Raw genomic sequence first — 17,889 nt, forward strand, 5'->3', positions numbered from 1 at the left:
AGAGTCCTGATATGGTTTGGATTTGCATCCCTGCCCAAATCTTATGTTGAATTGTCATCCCCAGTGTTGGAGGAGGGTCCTGGTGGGAAGTGATTGGATCATGGGGGCAGACTTCCCCTTTGCTGTTCTTGTGATAGTGAGTTCTCATGAGATCTGGTTGTTTAAAAGTGTATAGCACTTTGCCCTTCACTCTATTCCTCCTTCTCTGGCCATGTAAGATGTGACTGCTTTCGCTTCACTTTCCACAATGATTGTAAGCTTCCTGAGGCCTTCCCAGCCATGCTTTCTGTAGAGCCTGCAGAACTGTGAGTCAATTAAACCTCCTTTCCTTATAAATTATCCAGTCTCAGGTAGTTCTTTATAGCAATGTGAAAATGGACTAATACAAGTCCTTTGCATATTGATCATGGTTATTTTATTTTTTAATTGACATATAATAATTGTACATACACATGGGATAAAATGTGACATTTCAATATATGTTTATATTGTGTAATGATCAAATCAGTATAATTAGCAAATCCATCGCCTCACATAGTTATCATTTCTTTGTGTTGAGAACATTCAAAATGCTCCCTTACAGCTATTCTGAAGTATACAATACATTATTGTTAATAGGGTGACTCTAGTCATCCTACTGTGCAACAGAGCACCAGAATTGATATTTCCTATCTAACTGTAACTTATTACTCATTGACAAACCTCTGTGCATCCCTCCTTCCACCCTCTCCAGCCTCTGGTAACCATTATTCAACTCTTTACTTCTATAAAATCAACTTTTTTAGATTCTACATATGAGTGAGATCATGCAGTACTCGTCTTTCCATGTCTGGCTTATTTCACTTAACATGATGTTCTTTATCCATGTTGTAGTAAATAACAGGATTTTATTCTTTTTTATGGATGAACAATATTCCATTATGTATATATACCACATTTTCTTCATCCATTCATCCATCAATGGACACTTAGGTTGGTCCATATTTTAGCTATTAAGAATATTGCTTCAATAAACATTGGGGTGCAAATATTTCTTTGACATACTGTTTTTATTTCATTTGAATATATATCCAGTAGTGGGATTGCTGGATCATTTGGTAGTTCTATTTTTAAGTTTTTGAGGAACCTCCATACTGTTTTTATAATGGCTATTCTAATATAAATTTCCACCAACATTGTATAAAGGCTTCCTTTTGTATACATCCTTGCTAATACATATCTTCTGTCTTTTTGATAAAAGCCATTCTAACTGAATATCTTATTATTTTGATTTGCATTTCCCTGATGATTAGTGATGTTGAGCATTAAAAAAATAGATCTGATTATCATTTGTGTGTCTTCTTTTGAGAAATGCCTATTCAGGGCTTTTGCCCATTTCTAAATTGGATTATTATTATTATTTTTTCTTTTGAATTGTTTGAGTTACTTATGTATTCTGGATAATAATTTAAATTTCTGGAAAGCCATCTTTTCTATATGATTCTTTTTTAGAGTTTTCCACTGAGGGTAACTTATGTGATATTTGGAAGGTTGAAGAGAAGGAGAGGAGAGTCCTCCTTCTCCAGAGATGTTTGCAAGCAGATCCTTGCAGGTCTGAGGTTGCGTGTATCATGCTGAACACTTAAAAACCACCCACTTTGCTCCTGTAGACTCTTGCAGTTCTTGGGAAATATTGCAGAGACTCTTGAGCATTGCATCAGTTTCTTGGCGACTTTTTGAAGAAAATAAAGAGGAGAGATAGCAGTGGGGCATACCCCTAACAAATGGGACTCTAACTTTTATGCTTCTATGCTTCCTATGCTTCTGTCTCCTCAGGCCTACTGGCTGTAACTTCCTGACATTTTAAGTGACTTCCTCAATCTTCTGTCTCTCAGTTCTCCCAATATTCAAATGTAAGCCCTAATTCTTAAATCCTTATTTTCTAGCATTTTTAGAGTGGCTCTTCTTTTATATTTGAATGAAAAATGATCAATTTTTGATAGATGAAATTATTCCTTAAAAATGGGAAATCTGGAATTTTTTCTCTGATGTGACTAGATTTAAGACAGTAATGACCTTGTTTCCAGTGAAAATATGGAACACTGATATCTCTAGGATGCAGTAACAACATTATTGCTTAAATTAAATTGACTGAAGTGTCAAGTGTCTGTGTTAGGAAAGGATTACCTGTTTAGATTTTCTTCTTCTCCTGAATCTTGTTCCCATAATTTCTCATTTCTTAGTTAGCTCTTGTATGTCTTCAGACAGATCTAAAAGTATCTTTTAACTTTCATATTCTCAGCAGAATGAGAGAATTGAATTATTTAGTCTACTATTAATGGACGTGTAATCAATAGGTCAGGGAACTATATCAAAGACAGTTGTTCAAGTGTATCTTAATATGTTACTTTTTAAAATAGAATATTTGGAAACTCATGTGAAAATATAACAAAACATTAACATTTGATAAATCTAGGAGAATTGTATATTTCTATTTTCTGTGATTTTACTGATTTTTGCTCACCTGATATATAAGTTTGAAAACATTGAGATTTGTTTTGATTTATTTCTCTTTATGTTTTCTTTATTTTCTCATTTTATTAATTTAACCTTATATCAGTTAATACTTAATATAATGATAGTTATTGTATTGGAATTATACTCTTTATCATTATAAAATTTTCCCTTGCTTTGTTTAATTAATTGCCTTATTGTAGGGGAACATATTTACTACTTAACTGGTTGACTATATGCTTTAATTTACCTGAAACAGTTCCAGTTTATGCCTGCTGTCCCATTTTTCATTGCAGTTTTCTCCCTTTTTTGCTAAGTATTATTATTAATAGTTTATTTAAACAAACTGGGATGGATTTAGTTGGCCCTAACTTTGTGCTTTTAGATTCTTCCTGGTCTTGTTTTACAGTGGTTAAAAAACTTGTGTGCTGAACACAATCTTACTTTGATGTAGAGTTAGATCTAAAAGACAACACAGCAATAACCTTTCTTTCTTTCTAGACCTTGTCCACATGTAGTGTTAATGAAAATTCCTTTCGGCCAGGCGCGGTGGCTCAAGCCTGTAATCCCAGCACTTTGGGAGGCCAAGACGGGTGGATCATGAGGTCAGGAGATCAAGACCATCCTGGCTAACACGGTGAAACCCCGTCTCTACTAAAAAATACAAAAACCTAGCCGGGCGAGGTGGCGGGTGCCTGTAGTCCCAGCTACTCAGGAGGCTGAGGCAGGAGAATGGCGTGAACCCGGGAGGCGGAGCTTGCAGTGAGCTGAGATCCGGCCACTGCACTCCAGTCTGGGCGACAAAGCGAGACTCTGTCTCAACAACAAAAAACAAAAAAACAAACAAAAAAGAAAATTCCTTTCAGGGACAGTGTGATGCATTTCTTGAAAAATGAAGTAATCTTGTATCTAGTCTCCAAAATTAAATCCACTCAATTTTGAGTGGTTGGGCAAGTATTTGATGTGGTTGGTTCTGCCACCCACTTGGTATATTAGCCAGATTTGTGATGGTCCATGCTGCAACTTGCAAGATGCATGAAGTCACCAGCCTACCTGTTGGTAAGGTCAGTGGGAAGCATTAGACATAATAGATTAGCTTTGCTTGAAGTATCTGTAGGAAATAGTGGCCGAAGAGTGCATAATAGTCTAAGCACACTTTGTACACGGTATTTTCATTTATCATATAGTGCATATCACCATCATTTTATGATTTTATTATTTGGTAAGGCTTTTTTACTTTCTAGTATACCTTTTTTGGCACAATGACATCAAAAATGCCATGTGCTATTCTTAAGCAAATAGATGAAGACTTGTACATTGTTTACATTTACTATTTATCAAAGGCCATAGTGATATTACTGACCACATAAAAACCTGAAGACATAAATCTGCTGAAGTTAATGGTGATTTTAGATGACTATGGCTGAAAAAGATAATACATGCAGCTGCAAAAGGCTTATTTACAAAACATTTTGTGAAAGCATGATTTATTCATCTAGATTTAACTGTTCTAGTTTAATCTTACTCATTTTCAATTCCAAATGTTTATATCCACATATGAAAATTAAAATAATAGCTGTAAATGAATTCTCCCCGTTAGCAGAAGGACAATTTTTCAAATTGTTAAATAATGCCAGCTTTGTATCAGTGCCATTGGGAACTTCAAATAGAAAATAAATAAACTCAAATAATAATTTGTTTTTTGTGAAATTAAATGAAAATTTTGGAAGTTCATTCTGTTGAAGATAAACACCTGATATTAATGTGAATACTGTATTTTTAAATTGTCATTTTTGAAGATAAAATTATTTATTTCTGTAACAATGATATTTACATGAATTTTTGTGTAAAGTATCATAGTAAAGACAATGTATTTATCGTACTAGGAAAGCAGTGAAGCAGAAATGTGCTTGGAATTGGTACACAAACAATTCGTAATTGTATCCTAACAAAATATAATATTTAACATCAACATTTACAAACATTTATTCATGTTCAAGTTTTTATGTATTAATACTTCATCTTATTGGTATACATTGCCTTTCTTTGCCTCCTGGAAACAACAGATTTTACAAATGTTGGACTTTTCTTTCATTATTTTATAAAGTAACCTCAGTTGATTTATGATTTTGAACTGTTTTATAAATACATTCTCTAATTTATAGTTGTACTTTTATTTAAAAGCGGCTGAAAATCTTCCATTAAAGTATTCAATGAATGAATCATCATACTTCTAAAATATTAGAAGCTTTTGTTAAATTTTAATTATTGAAAACAAAGCTTAAAAATGGGAAGATACTAAAGTGCATCCTTCCAAAACTAAGAGAGGAACTAAGCAGACTATGAGAGCTTGAGTAGCATACAAGATTTATTTTAGAAATCCTTTAATTGTGCTTTGTACAAATATTTATTTTGGGAAAGAATCTTTGGATAGTTTCTTTATTCTAATTAGACAAATTTATACTTTGTAAATTGAATTGCATGAACTTAAGTAAACCTATAGTTTTACATAGCTAAATTTGGTGAAACAAAGTATAATAAATAGAGACAACTTATTTGAAGAGTTTTGTCTTGTAAAATATTTTTCAAAGAAATATTCTCTGAATGAAATATTTTGGTTTAAATAGTTTAATATGAAAATATAATTGAGAATATCCTTCATTTAACAGTGCTTGTTTTGAGCTTACTAGACACTTACACACTTGTAGAGAGTTTTTATCAATTAAAATATCATTTTCTACAGTGACATGTCAATAGAGGTTGTAATAACTTCAAATTTATTAACTCTGTATTGGAAGCCCCTAACACCAGAGTCAGGCTAAATGTTTCCCTAGGACTTCACAGGACTTAGAATAAGCTCATGGTTGTGGTTTATTACAGTGAAAGGATATAGATTAAAATCAACTGAGGGAAAAGGCACATGGGATCAAGTCTGGAAAAAAACAGGCACAAGTTTTCATGTGTCCTCTCCCAGTGGAATCACATGGACATGCTTATTTCTCCCAACATGTGTGATAGCACACCCAAAGTGTTACTAACCAGGGAAGCTTATGTGAGCCTTCATGTTCAGGGTTTTCTGTCAGTCATGTAGGCATGCAGCACCTCTGTGACTAACCTCAGCTACTCAGACTCCACACCCACACCCCATGACAAGAAAGATCTTCACTATATATCACATCATTAGCATAAACTGTGTGATCAAACTGGTACAATATGGCCCAAGGCCTCTGCCATATAAAAACATTGTTATCGGACAGAATATTCCAAGGGCTTAGAGCTTTTCTCCTGGGAGCTACCAAACAGCCAGTCCTGAAGTCAGGCCTTTATTTTATTTGTTTGTTTGTTTATTTATTTATTTATTTATTTTGAGATGGAGTTTCACTCCTGTTGCCCAGATTGGAATGCAATGGCGCAATCTCAGCTCACCACAACCTCCGCCTCCTGGGTTCAAGCGATTCTCCTGCCTCAGTCTCCCGAATAGCTGGGATTACAGGCAGACGCCACCAAGTCTGGCTAATTTTGTATTTTTAGTAGAGACGGATTTCTGCATGCTGATCAGGCTGGTCTCGAACTCGCAACCTCAGGTGATCCACCCACCTTGGCCTCCCAAAGTTCTGTGATTACAACCATGAGTCACCGCTCCCGGCCAGGTCTTTTTAAAACAACCCAGTCCTGTTCAGTTAACCCTTCACTGCAAAACTGTGAAAAGCAACTTTGATATATTGCACCTAACTTTGTAAAAACTATTAAAATATATTTTTCAGAAAAGATATTAATCACATTTTATTAAGGATAGTTTGGCTAAGAAACTGGTTAAAGTATGTGCGTGTTTATTAATATTCTTATTTTAAAAAAACATTCTGATATATAACATAAAAATGCTTGGAAATGTTTTAAGTAAACTTTTTCAGCTTCACCAATGTAATAAAAGTAATTTGTCTATAATTACAAAAATAATATGACCTTTTTATTTGACGGAGTCTCCCTCTGTCGCCCAGGCTGGAGTGCAGTGGTGCAATCTTGGCTCACTGTAAACCTCTGCCTTCTGGGTTCAAGCAATTCTCGTGCCTCAGACTCCCTGAGTAGCTGGGATTACAGGCGCCTGCCACCAGGCCTGGCTAATTTTTGTATTTTTAGTAGATACAGGGTTTCACCATGTTGATCAGGGTGGTTTAGAACTCCTGACCTCAGGTATCCACCCACCTCAGCCTTCCAAAGTGCAGGGATTACAGGTGTGAGCCACTGCACCCAGCCAATAATATGACTTTTGATATAATATTCTGTACCAGTCATTGAACCAGGAGAAACAAAGCAAAACAAACTAACAAACCCTCAAAGATGGAAATCTGGAATTGGTTCTCTGACATGATTGGGCTTGAAGCCAATGACAAAAGTGATATTTGTGCCTGTGAATTATGGTTCACTAGAAATCCATGGCATGTAGCGACAAAAAGCGTCATTTAAATTATGCCTAGGATAAAGTTCTTATTGAAGGCAAGACATTGAAAGACAAAACAGCTGCTGCAATTGACTCCTGTGGTGGAAACTTTAACTGCATTGAAAAGTTTACAGAAGGAAAATGAAAAGTTTAGTGTATGGTTAGAAAACGTGTGAGCTTCTCTCATAGTCTTATAAGAAACTCTTATTATTTTTAGCCACATATTTTTGGTCAATACTAACTCTTATTCACAGGCGGCAGAATTGCAACATAAGTTGAACTCAAACTCACCAGATCACTTCTGTGGGAGTTGGGGCATTGATTTGAGAAAAAAGAAGCCCTGTGAATTAGGATAAAGGCATCTGGGTGAAATTGGGTGAACCTGAGAACCATGAAACCCCAAATCCTGTACCTTCTTTGCCAGTAGAAACAATTATTCCTCTTATATCTTAAGAGAAACAATTCCTCGCTTGAAGACATTGAATTGGCCTCACCTGAGTTAAAGGAATGCTAATTCCCCTTATAACCCATCCCATACCCCATTGCTGCCAGACTCATAACTCAAATCAGATTCAGCCTTCCCAGAATGATTAACATAAAATCTATTCTATGAGAAAATATTCTATATACCAAAATTTGCCTGCCACTTCAGTAGTGGTTAAAGACACCAATTAGAGTATATGGAACACTCTGTCTTCCAAAATGAAGGAAAATGTGTGCTACTGTACCACTCACTATTAAGAAAGAGGCACAAATTTTGGTGAGCCTCTGTGATTTTTCAATGGTAGAAGTATGCTATGGTAGCATTATATACTTAGTCAGGGGAGGCCTTGAAAAGTAGAGGAAAAAGGAAATCCTCCCCGTGGAAAGAACATTGAGCAGTACATCTGATTGTCCATATTGTCAAACATTGCCCAGTGGTTTGACCATTTGGTAATTAGGAAGGCTGTGTAAGTGGTATGTCTCTCCATATAAGTAGAGTTATCCTATCTGAATGAATATTCACCAAAAGAAAGCCATTGCACAAGAGGCTCTCAATAATGAAGTACATAGACAGATATGAATATTAGCCAACCTCTTTCCCTAGCCATTCTATCTCTTGTTCAATGGGGTCTTATTTATAGTGACAATTACATCAAGGATGGAGGTTATATGAGAGGTGATACACAGCCTTACCTTCACCAGAGCTCGTCTGGTTATTGCACTGCTGAATGCCTGCCTTGCTACCAGGAAGAGTCAATATAATCTAGGTACTGGCCCCATTCCTTAGTGAAACCAACCAGTTACCTGGAGGCAGGTATTATATAGTTCTGGTTCTGTTATGAAGTGGGCAATAATTTCCCCTCACTAAATTAGACATTTATTTTGGATATAGGTTCTTCTTTTGTCATCATGGTCCCGCTAACACTACCATAACTGGACTTAATGAATGCCATATAAAGCATTATAATCATATTTACCAACACGTTGCTTCTAATCAAGGAACTCATTTTACAGTAAAGAAGTATAGCAGAAAGCTCATGTTCATGTAATTCACTGATTTTACTTCATGTCTCAATAACCAGAAACTTTTGGTCTTATAGATAATTACGATGTCTTATTGAAGACTCGGATAAGACTCCTAGTAGTAGACAACATTCAACCACTCCCAGTAGTAGACAACAAGTTTGTAGTGCTGTCCTATGTGCTTTGAGAGAACAATCTATGTATATTATCTGGGATCAAGGGGTAGAAGAGGGAGTGAATAGTAGAAGAAGGAAGTTATGAATATCAACTATAGTCTCATAACCATTTAGAGAAATAAAACTTGTGGCAGCTCTGCATTTCCTCTTACTTGCTTGTCTTGTGTATTCACACACAAATATGTTATATGTACATTTGTGTGTGTATATGTTTATATATGTATATGTTCTGGTTTTTTATTTTCTCTCTTCCTCTTTTTTCCTATTTTGTTTTTCTATTAATACTTTATAGAAGGTATAGAACCATATAAATTAATCTCTAGGTTATAGAATATGCCTCAATTAGAAGGGGAATTAATAACCCCACCTTAGAGATAAACTTAATTACTGACAGGACTTATTTCCTACATTGGCTATTATCCTCCTTGGCCACATCTAATGTAAAAGTTAAAGAAAATTCTTATCCTGGGTGCAGCAAAGTTTTTATAGGTTGTTTCCTACTGGTATTGCTCTGCTAAAACTAGTTGTGGCTCCAAATCTGGCTCGTGGTTTCTTTGGTAATATATTTCCCCTCAAATATTTAGTTAGTGCTGTGATATATTTGCTTAACTATTGGTGGTTAACTTTGCAATTTGGTTTTTAGGTCAAAGAAAATCCATTCAGGTTTGTGATTAAACTGAAGGATTAGCATTACACTGAGATAGATATGGTGATTGATTAGACTATGTATCTCTCTTTTTTGGGGGAAAGAGTAACAGTATCTCTGTAAAATGATAATTGTGGTACATTAGGCAGAAGCATGATGATAGTGCTACTTATTTGATAATAAAATTTAAATATGGGAGGAAAGGTGAAAATGTATACCAAGTAGTCTAAAAGATAAACTCTGTAAGTTATTTGTCTGTTGGCCATGAACTCCATTACTCCTATTTGCAAGGGAATGGGAAGCCTGAAACTACACTTCCCAGAGTTGCTGGGGCCCAGCTGACTTCGACTTACATGTTGCCAATGAATCTGTGGCAGTAGATTTGAAAAAGGGCAAAGGGAAGACTTTCTTTTCCTTTCTATTTCTGGTGGTGTTTTTGGCATCAGGAGCAATGCTGGGTGATTAAAGGCTCCTGGGTTTATGCTCAGGAATAAATGTGATGCTATCAGTACTATAGAGCCCATGAGCTCTGGCACCTGCAAGGGTATCAGAATCAGCAGTTGAGCTCCCTGTCATAGGAAGACTGTGGGCTCCCGGCTTCCTGCAAAAAAAAGGTAGTGATTACAGTTCTAATAGCAGCAGCAGCAGCAGCAGCAGTAGTAGCAGCAACCTAGGCACTGGTAACTTTGGTTGCATAGATAACATGAATTTTGATTAGTAACCATTTGGACTCTAACTAATGTACTACTTTTGTAATCAATCCCTACATCAATTAATTTTGTTTCAAATTCTTAGTGTGATTATAATTACTTTTTTCCTAGTTGGATGTTGAGTGATAGAAATATACATAACGTGGTACCATTTATTTCACATTCAAGAACATGAAAAACAATACTTGATATTGTCTAAGGACATATGCATTGTCAAAAATGTTAAAAAGGCTAACAACTGGTAAACTTTAAATACAGGATACTGATTATGGAGGGAAGGGAGACAAATGAGTTTGGGAAGTATGCATTGGGCTTTAACTATTTTGATAATGTTTTATTTTCTATTCTAGATGGTAGATAAATATTATATTAGTAATAGTTTTTAATTTTTTATAATGTGAAATGCAATATATTAAAGTAAAGATCAGTACTAAGTGCGATGACACAGTAATCACTATTCTTTAGGAAATTACTCACAGAAGTAGTTAAAAAATAGCTTCAAAAATTCAATTAGCGAATATTTTGTAGAGGTTAAGGCCTATTTGTGTTTTAGAAAAGGAATTGTTACATGCTTATAGCTTTTAAACATTCAGAATAATGTAAAATAAACTTACATCATGTAATTTAAATTTTGCTTTGTAATAATCATAATAATGCCTTTTTAAAATGCATATCATTGTTTTCTCTTTTTCTTTTTACATTTTAGGTGTGGTGTTTGGTCTTACAGATGTCAGCATTGGCAATGTTCAGAGGGAATATTCTCTGAAAACCATTGAAAAGTTGGCATTAGAATTGAGTTATGATATTTCATCTGCCCTGGTAGTAATGTTTATAGCATTCTATGGAGACAGAAAAAAAGTAACATGGTTTGTAGCTTCCTCCTTTCTTATAGGACTTGGATCACTTTTATGTGCTCTTCCATTCATTAATGAAGAAAATAATAAAAGTAAGGTAGGAATTGAAGGTAAGGTTTTAAAATATATTGTCATATATCAAATCAACATTCATTCAAATCTTGGCTCAAGGAACTTAAAATAGACTGTGATAATTGTTTGTCTGTATATCTATCCAGTCATCCATACTGATTTATGTGACCAAGTTTGCTAATTAACTAACTGTAGCATCCTAGTGGACATACATGTCATCATAGAGGAAGTTAATGATTAGTTTTAGTCTCTTGATAGAAAACATTTATTTTCAGATGTTGGTCAGTAGGAAGCTCAGTACTGCGATCCCTAGGAGAAGGGAAATAAACAACTTGAATTTTCTTTGAGAAGGCAAGAGTGAATCGATTAGGGGCATGTTTTGTGATTATCAGGAGCATGAAGGACCTCCTCGAGTTTATTAATCATGAAATCAAAGTGGGATTTGCATGGTTGTGCAGCTACCTCAAGCTTTAAAAGTACAGGTAGGGAGTGGGAAGCAGAGTTATTTTGAGTAGGGTTGCAGTTTGACCATGGGGTTGCATGATTTGAAAGAAAACAAGGGAATTAAAAGTATTTAGATGATAGTGAAAGAAGTAAGGACATGAAGGGGACATTGGGATAGTGAAAAGGAGCAGAATCAGTGGATTATATGCCCTGATGAATTTTTAAGGATTGTTGGAATTGGGTTGCTAGAAAGAGTGAGTGGAAAGACAGGGGTGGTTAGAATGTAGATGTTTGAAATTATCATTGAGAAAGGTTTGTAGTTATTATTTTTGACATTTTAAATGACTAGCTGTATTTGTCTGTTCTCAGTCTGCTATAAAGAACTACCTGAGACTGGGTAATTTATAAAGAAAGAACATTTAATTGACTCACACTGCTTCAGCCTGTACAAGAGGGCTGGGGAGGCCTCAGGAAACTTACAATGATAGTGGAAGTTGAACGGGAAGCAAGCATATCTTCACATTGTAGCAGGAGAGAGCGAGCAAAGTGGGGAGTGTTACACACTTTCAAACAACCTGATCATATGAGAACTCACTCACTATCATGAGAACAGCAAGGGGGAAATCTGCTCCTGTGATCCAGTCACCTCCCAGCAGGTCCCTCCTGCAACACTGGGAATTACAATTCGACATGAGATTAGGGTGGGGACACAGAGCCAAACCATATCACTAGCTAAGGTAGGTGGAATACAGTGCATAACAGGAAAAACGTTCAAGGAACTAAGAGGTCAGGGCGTTGGAAATATCACATTGACACTGATATCACAAGTTAATATGTCTGTACAAAATTGAACCTTCAGCATTTGAATCACAGTTCTAGAGACTACTTCCTACTTTATATGGAGTCAAAATCATTTCACATGGATACTAAACCAGCTGAAAATTTCATTTGTATACTATATTGCAATATGCACTTTAATAGTGTTTCCACAATATTATTTTAAGAGCATTTTGTTAAATGTCAACCCGAATGACCATGGCCAATATAGTCTAATAGTATTGCCTAGATCTACCAATCTACAAACAAATTTAATTACACAAGCATTTACTTAATATTGTTATATAACCATGTAAATAAAAAAAGTATAAGAAATACACTATGGAAAAAAAAAAAAAGAAATACACTATGACCTGAAAGAAATTAAAATCTAGTGGATGACCACATAATGACTAACTCTAATGGAAAGAAATGTTCACTGTATAATGCCTTGTCCTTATGAACATATGTTCTGAAAGTTAGTGGGTCTAAAATGGGAAATTATTTAATCAGAGTGAGACAAAGTGAATATAAAGATTGTTAAAGAGGTGAACATAAAACTAAACTCAGAAGGCACTCTTTGATAACGCAGATAATCTAGAACATTAGAAATACTTTTAGCCTAGGGTCAAAAGTCAGGGGAATTAGATGTCAAATTTAAGAGGAATATGTGTATGTGTAAATGCATAGATATAAATACACAAACATATCTGTGCACACATACATACAATCATGCATGCACGTTTATGTTTTGGTTTATAATATATGTATCTTTTGCAAGATTCCCACACAATTTCTTCCTTTTTTTTTTAATCTTTTATTTTGGAGACGGGGTCACAATATGTTGCCCAGGCTTGTCACAGTCCTCTCACTTCACCTTTCCGAGTAGCTGGTACTACAGGTGTGTGCTGTGTCTGGTCCAAATGTGTGATGGCATTTTTCTGAGAACGTGATGATTGATTGCAGTACTACTACATTCAATGTAAATGAAATGTTAACTTAAAGAAAAAAGCTTAATTTTGGAAATAGCTTGTAAAATATTTGATAAAGAATGCTGCACATTTGTTTTATGTTTGAGTTCAATTAACAAAAATGTAATCATTGTCTTTTCAAAAGATATTTGCACAGAAATAAAGGTTGTCAGTGGTTGCCAGAGCAGTGATGCATCGTTCCAATCAAAATACCTGTATTTCATCACCCTTGGGCAGACTATGCAGGGAATAGCAGGAATGCCTCTTTATATCCTTGGAACAACCTTTATTGATGAGAACGTTGCTACACACTCAGCTGGTATCTATGTAGGTAAGTTTTACCTCCTCTATTATGATTGACCCATTTTGATTTTCCTTGAATTTTGGTATGCATATCTAAGCTGATACAAAAGTACTATTGGCCCTTATGATAACATTGTAATAAATAACTAGTATACCAAACCTCCAAATCACATTGATTCACATAATTCTGAGGAATTGTTTGAGATTTGGGTTTCTAGACTTGTCACCTGAATGTCACCGAAAATACACAGAGCAATTGAAATAATACATACTTTCGGCCAGGCATGGTGGCTCATGCCTGTAATCCTAGAACTTTGAGAGGCTGAGGCAGGCAGATCACTTGAGTTCAGGAGTTCAAAACCAGCCTGGTCAACATAGTGAAACCCTGTCTCTACTAAAAATACAAAAAAATTAGCCAGGTGTGGTGGCGAGCACCTGTAATCTCAGCTACTCTGCAGGCTGAGTCAGGAGACTTGCTTAAACCCAGGAGGTTGAGATTGCAGTGAGCCAAGATCGCACCACTGCTGCCTGGGTGACAGAGCAAGACTCTCAAACAAAAAAACAAACAAACAAAAAATACCTTCTTAAGTAATACAAATTATACTCTTTATGTATATGTGTATGCACATTTATAAACATGTATATTCATATATATGTACACTTAATTAATAATAGCATACTATCCCTATTTACAGTGTCTATGCTACTGTATCCCATAAGAAGTAATCCTGGCTATATCTCAGAATAATCTGTACTCTCTTATATTGCAATAGATTCTGGTCCTGGTAGATCATCTATTTGTACAGGGTTATCTAACTATCACTTTTGAAAATAAATTTAAAGTTGTTTTTATATACTTATTGTGAAGGTGTATTGACACATCCTGGTAGCTAAGGTGAAGGGTGCAGAAGTAATGATAACTTTAAAGTATCACCTTGCTAGAGCACCCAAAATTAAATAAAATAAGACATTTTGAATTTCTAGTTAAATATATTTTATGTATATTACACTAAATATATATATTAAATAAGGTATAATGAATTATATACTGAGTTTCTCTACTACATGCATTGGATAATACATATGATGGTTAGTTTTATGTGTTTGCTTGGTTAGGTTATGACACCTGGTTGTATGGGCAAACACTACTCTAGATGTTTTGGTGATGGTTGTTTTTAGATGCGATGAACATTTACAATCCTCAGAATTTGAGCAAAACTGATTTCATAATGTGGGTGGGCCTCATTCAATCAGTTGAAGGTTCTATGAGCAAACACTGAGGTTTTCTGAAGAAGCAATTCTACCTAAAGACTGTAACATCAACTGCAACATCCAGCCTACTGGTCTGCCCTACGAATTTGGTACTTGCTAGGCCTCACAATTGTATTTTGTATGAACCAGTTCCTCAAAATGAATCTCTGTGTTCTCTTTCTCTTTGTTTTTTGAAGGTGATTTTTATTTTTGTGTTTAAAATGTTTTTTAATTTCAGTAGTTTCAGGGGGAACAGGTGGTATCTGGTTACATAGATAAGCTCTTTAATGGTGATTTATGAGATTTTGATGCATCCATCCCCCAAGCAGTGTACACTATACCCAATGTGCAGTCTTTTATCCTTCACCTACCTCTCACCATTACCCCCGAGTCCCCAAAGTCCATTATATCATTCTTATGCTTTTGCATTCTCATAGCATGGCTCCCACTTGTGAGAACATAATGATGTTTGGTTTTCCATTATTGTTTTTCTCTCTCTTTTACTGGTTTTGTTTCTCTGGAGAACTCTGACTAATACAGAATGCTATGAAAAGCTTTCAGAAGTAATCAATTTCAGTCCATTTTTATCATAACAAAGCTGGCTTATGAAATTGCTTGATGTTCATTTTTATTTTACAGGTATTGCAGAATGTACGTCAATGATTGGATATGGTATGGGTTATGTGATAGGAGCACCACTAGTTAAAGTCCCTGAGAATAATACTTCTGCAACAAAGTAAGGCATTGTTTTTTCTTTCTTTTGTTTACATTGTATAAAATATTTACTAAATAGCTACCATAGCTTATAAATAAACACACATATTTAATTTGTAACAACTATAGTTTTAGAAGAAGTATATGCAAATGTGACTTATATGCACATATTTGTACACATAAATACATCTAAAGTATACGTCTTAAATATTTTTAAGTGTATAGTACAGCACTGTTAACTATGTGCACATTGTTTTTCAATATATATCTAGAATTTTTGCATCTTGCAAAAATGCAGTCATTGTTTTACTTTCTGTTTCTGAGAGTTTGACTGTTTCAGACACCTTATAAAACTGGAATCATGCAGTATTTGTCTTTTTGTGATTGACTTATTTCACTTTAAATAATATTTTGAAGTTTCATGCATGTTGTAGCATATAACAGGATATCCTTCTTAATTTAAGGCTGAATAATACTCCACTGTATTATTGTACATACCACATTGGCTTTATTCATCCATTTTTCAATGGACATTTAAGTTGCTTCCAGCTCTTTACTACTGTGAATAATGCTGCAATTAATACAGGTGTACAAATATCTCACAGATATCCTGTTGTCAATTCTTTTATATATATACTCAGAAATTGGATTGCTAGATCATAAGGTAAGTCTATTTTTCCAATTTTATTTTTTTGAAAAACTTTTATACTGTTTTTTATAAAAACTGCACCGTTTTACATTCCTGCAGTGCACAGGGTTCCAATTTCTCCACATCCTCACCAATACTTGTTTTTTCTGTTTGTTTGTTTTTCTGATAGTGATCATCCTAATGGATCCAACGTGATACCTTATTATGGTTTTGATTTGCATTTCCCTGATTATTAGTGGTGTTGAGTATCTTTTCAATGCTTCTTGACCATTTGTATACCTTCTTTTATCAATCCAAGTCCTTTGGCCATTTTTAATTCAGATTGCTTTTTTGTTGTTGTTGGGTTGAAGTTCTTTATATATTCTGCATATTAGCCTCTTTTCAATACACGGTTTGCACCATTCTGCAGGTTGCCTTTTCACTTCACCAATTGTTTCCTTTACTGCAAAAAAGTTTTTAAGTTCTGTATAGTGCATTCGTCTGTTTTTGGTTTGCTGCCTAGGCTTTTGGTGTAATATCCTAAAAATAATCGTCAAATCCAATGTCATGAAGCATTCTCCCTATGCTTTCCTCTAAGAATTTTATGGTTTCAGGCCTTGTGTTTAGATGTCTAATCCATTTTGAGTTAATTTTTGTATATGGTGTAAGGTAAGGGTCCAACTTCATTCTTTTGCATGTGGATATCCAGTTTTCCCAACATTGTTTTTTGAAGACAATTCTTTGCACATTGTGTAGTGTTGGCGCCCCTGTCAAAGATCATTTGACCATATATATGAGGGGTTATTTCTGGGTTCTCTGTTCTATTTCATTGGTCTATGTGTCGGTCTTTATACCAGTACCCTACTGTTTTGAGGACTGTAGCTTTGCAATATATTTGAAATCAGGAAGTGTTATGCCTCCAACTTTGTTTTTCTTTTTCAAGACTGATTTGGCTGTTCAGGGTCTTTTCTGATTTCACATGAATTTTTCTTATTTTTGTAAAAAATGCCATTGGAATTTTGATAGAGATTGCATTAAATCTGTGTTTCATTTTGGGCTGTATAAGCATTTTAACAATATTCTAATTCTAAGAATATTAATATTAACTCTTGTGTTTAATCCATAAACATGGGATAGCTTTACATCTATTTGTGTCTTTACTTTTTTTCAGCAATGTTTTATAGTTTGCAATGTGCAAGTCTTTCTCCTTGTACACTGTTCATTGTTAGTGTATGGAAATACAACTGATATTTGTGTGTTGATATTGCATCCTTCAACTTTACTAAATTCATTTAGTAGTTCTAATAGTTAGGCATATGGTATGTGTATGCATGTATGTATGATCCTTAGGGTTTTCTATATATAAGATCATGTCATCTGAGAACAGAGATAATTTTACTTCTTCCTCTCCAATTTGGATGTCTTTTATTTCTTTTTCTTCCCCAATTTTTCTGGCTAGGACCTTCCAGTACTATGTTGAACATGGGGAGAACAAACTATGGATTTGTTCCTGATCTTAGAAAACTTGCTGATTTTCACCATTGAGCATGATGTTAACTGTAGGCTTTTAATATAAGACCTTTACTAGGTTGAGGTGTAATTTCCTTGTATTCCTAGTTTTCTCAGTGCTTTTGTCATAAAAGGGCATTGAATTTTGTCAAATGCTTTTTCTGAATCAATTGATATGATCATGTGGTTTTTCTCTATTATGTTAATGTGGTGTATTATACTGATTTATTTTCATATGCTGAACCATCTTTATATTCCAGGAATACATCCCACTTGATTATGATGTATAATCCCTTTAATATGCTGTTACATTCAATTTGCTTGTGTTTTGATTAGAATTTTTTTCATCAGTATTCAT

The 17,889-nt window shown here is 34.7% G+C and overlaps 1 protein-coding gene across 4 annotated transcripts in view; it reads left to right on the forward strand.

The window, feature by feature from the left end:
• Nucleotides 1-17,889, forward strand: part of SLCO6A1 (solute carrier organic anion transporter family member 6A1) — a 139,836-nt gene that overhangs the window by 19,277 nt on the left and 102,670 nt on the right. For 2 of the 4 annotated variants that reach the window (XM_008014049.3, XM_037985276.2), the window contains exons 2-4: nt 10,676-10,933; nt 13,272-13,457; nt 15,320-15,416. In XM_008014049.3, coding sequence (XP_008012240.3) covers nt 10,676-10,933; nt 13,272-13,457; nt 15,320-15,416 — 541 coding nt within the window. The remainder of the gene's footprint in view (nt 1-10,675; nt 10,934-13,271; nt 13,458-15,319; nt 15,417-17,889) is intronic. The other 2 variants (XM_037985279.2, XM_037985282.2) reach the window with 1 other exon arrangement.

Source organism: Chlorocebus sabaeus, chromosome 23 (assembly GCF_047675955.1).
Source record: "Chlorocebus sabaeus isolate Y175 chromosome 23, mChlSab1.0.hap1, whole genome shotgun sequence".
In the NCBI taxonomy this organism is placed as follows: Eukaryota; Metazoa; Chordata; class Mammalia; order Primates; family Cercopithecidae; genus Chlorocebus; species Chlorocebus sabaeus.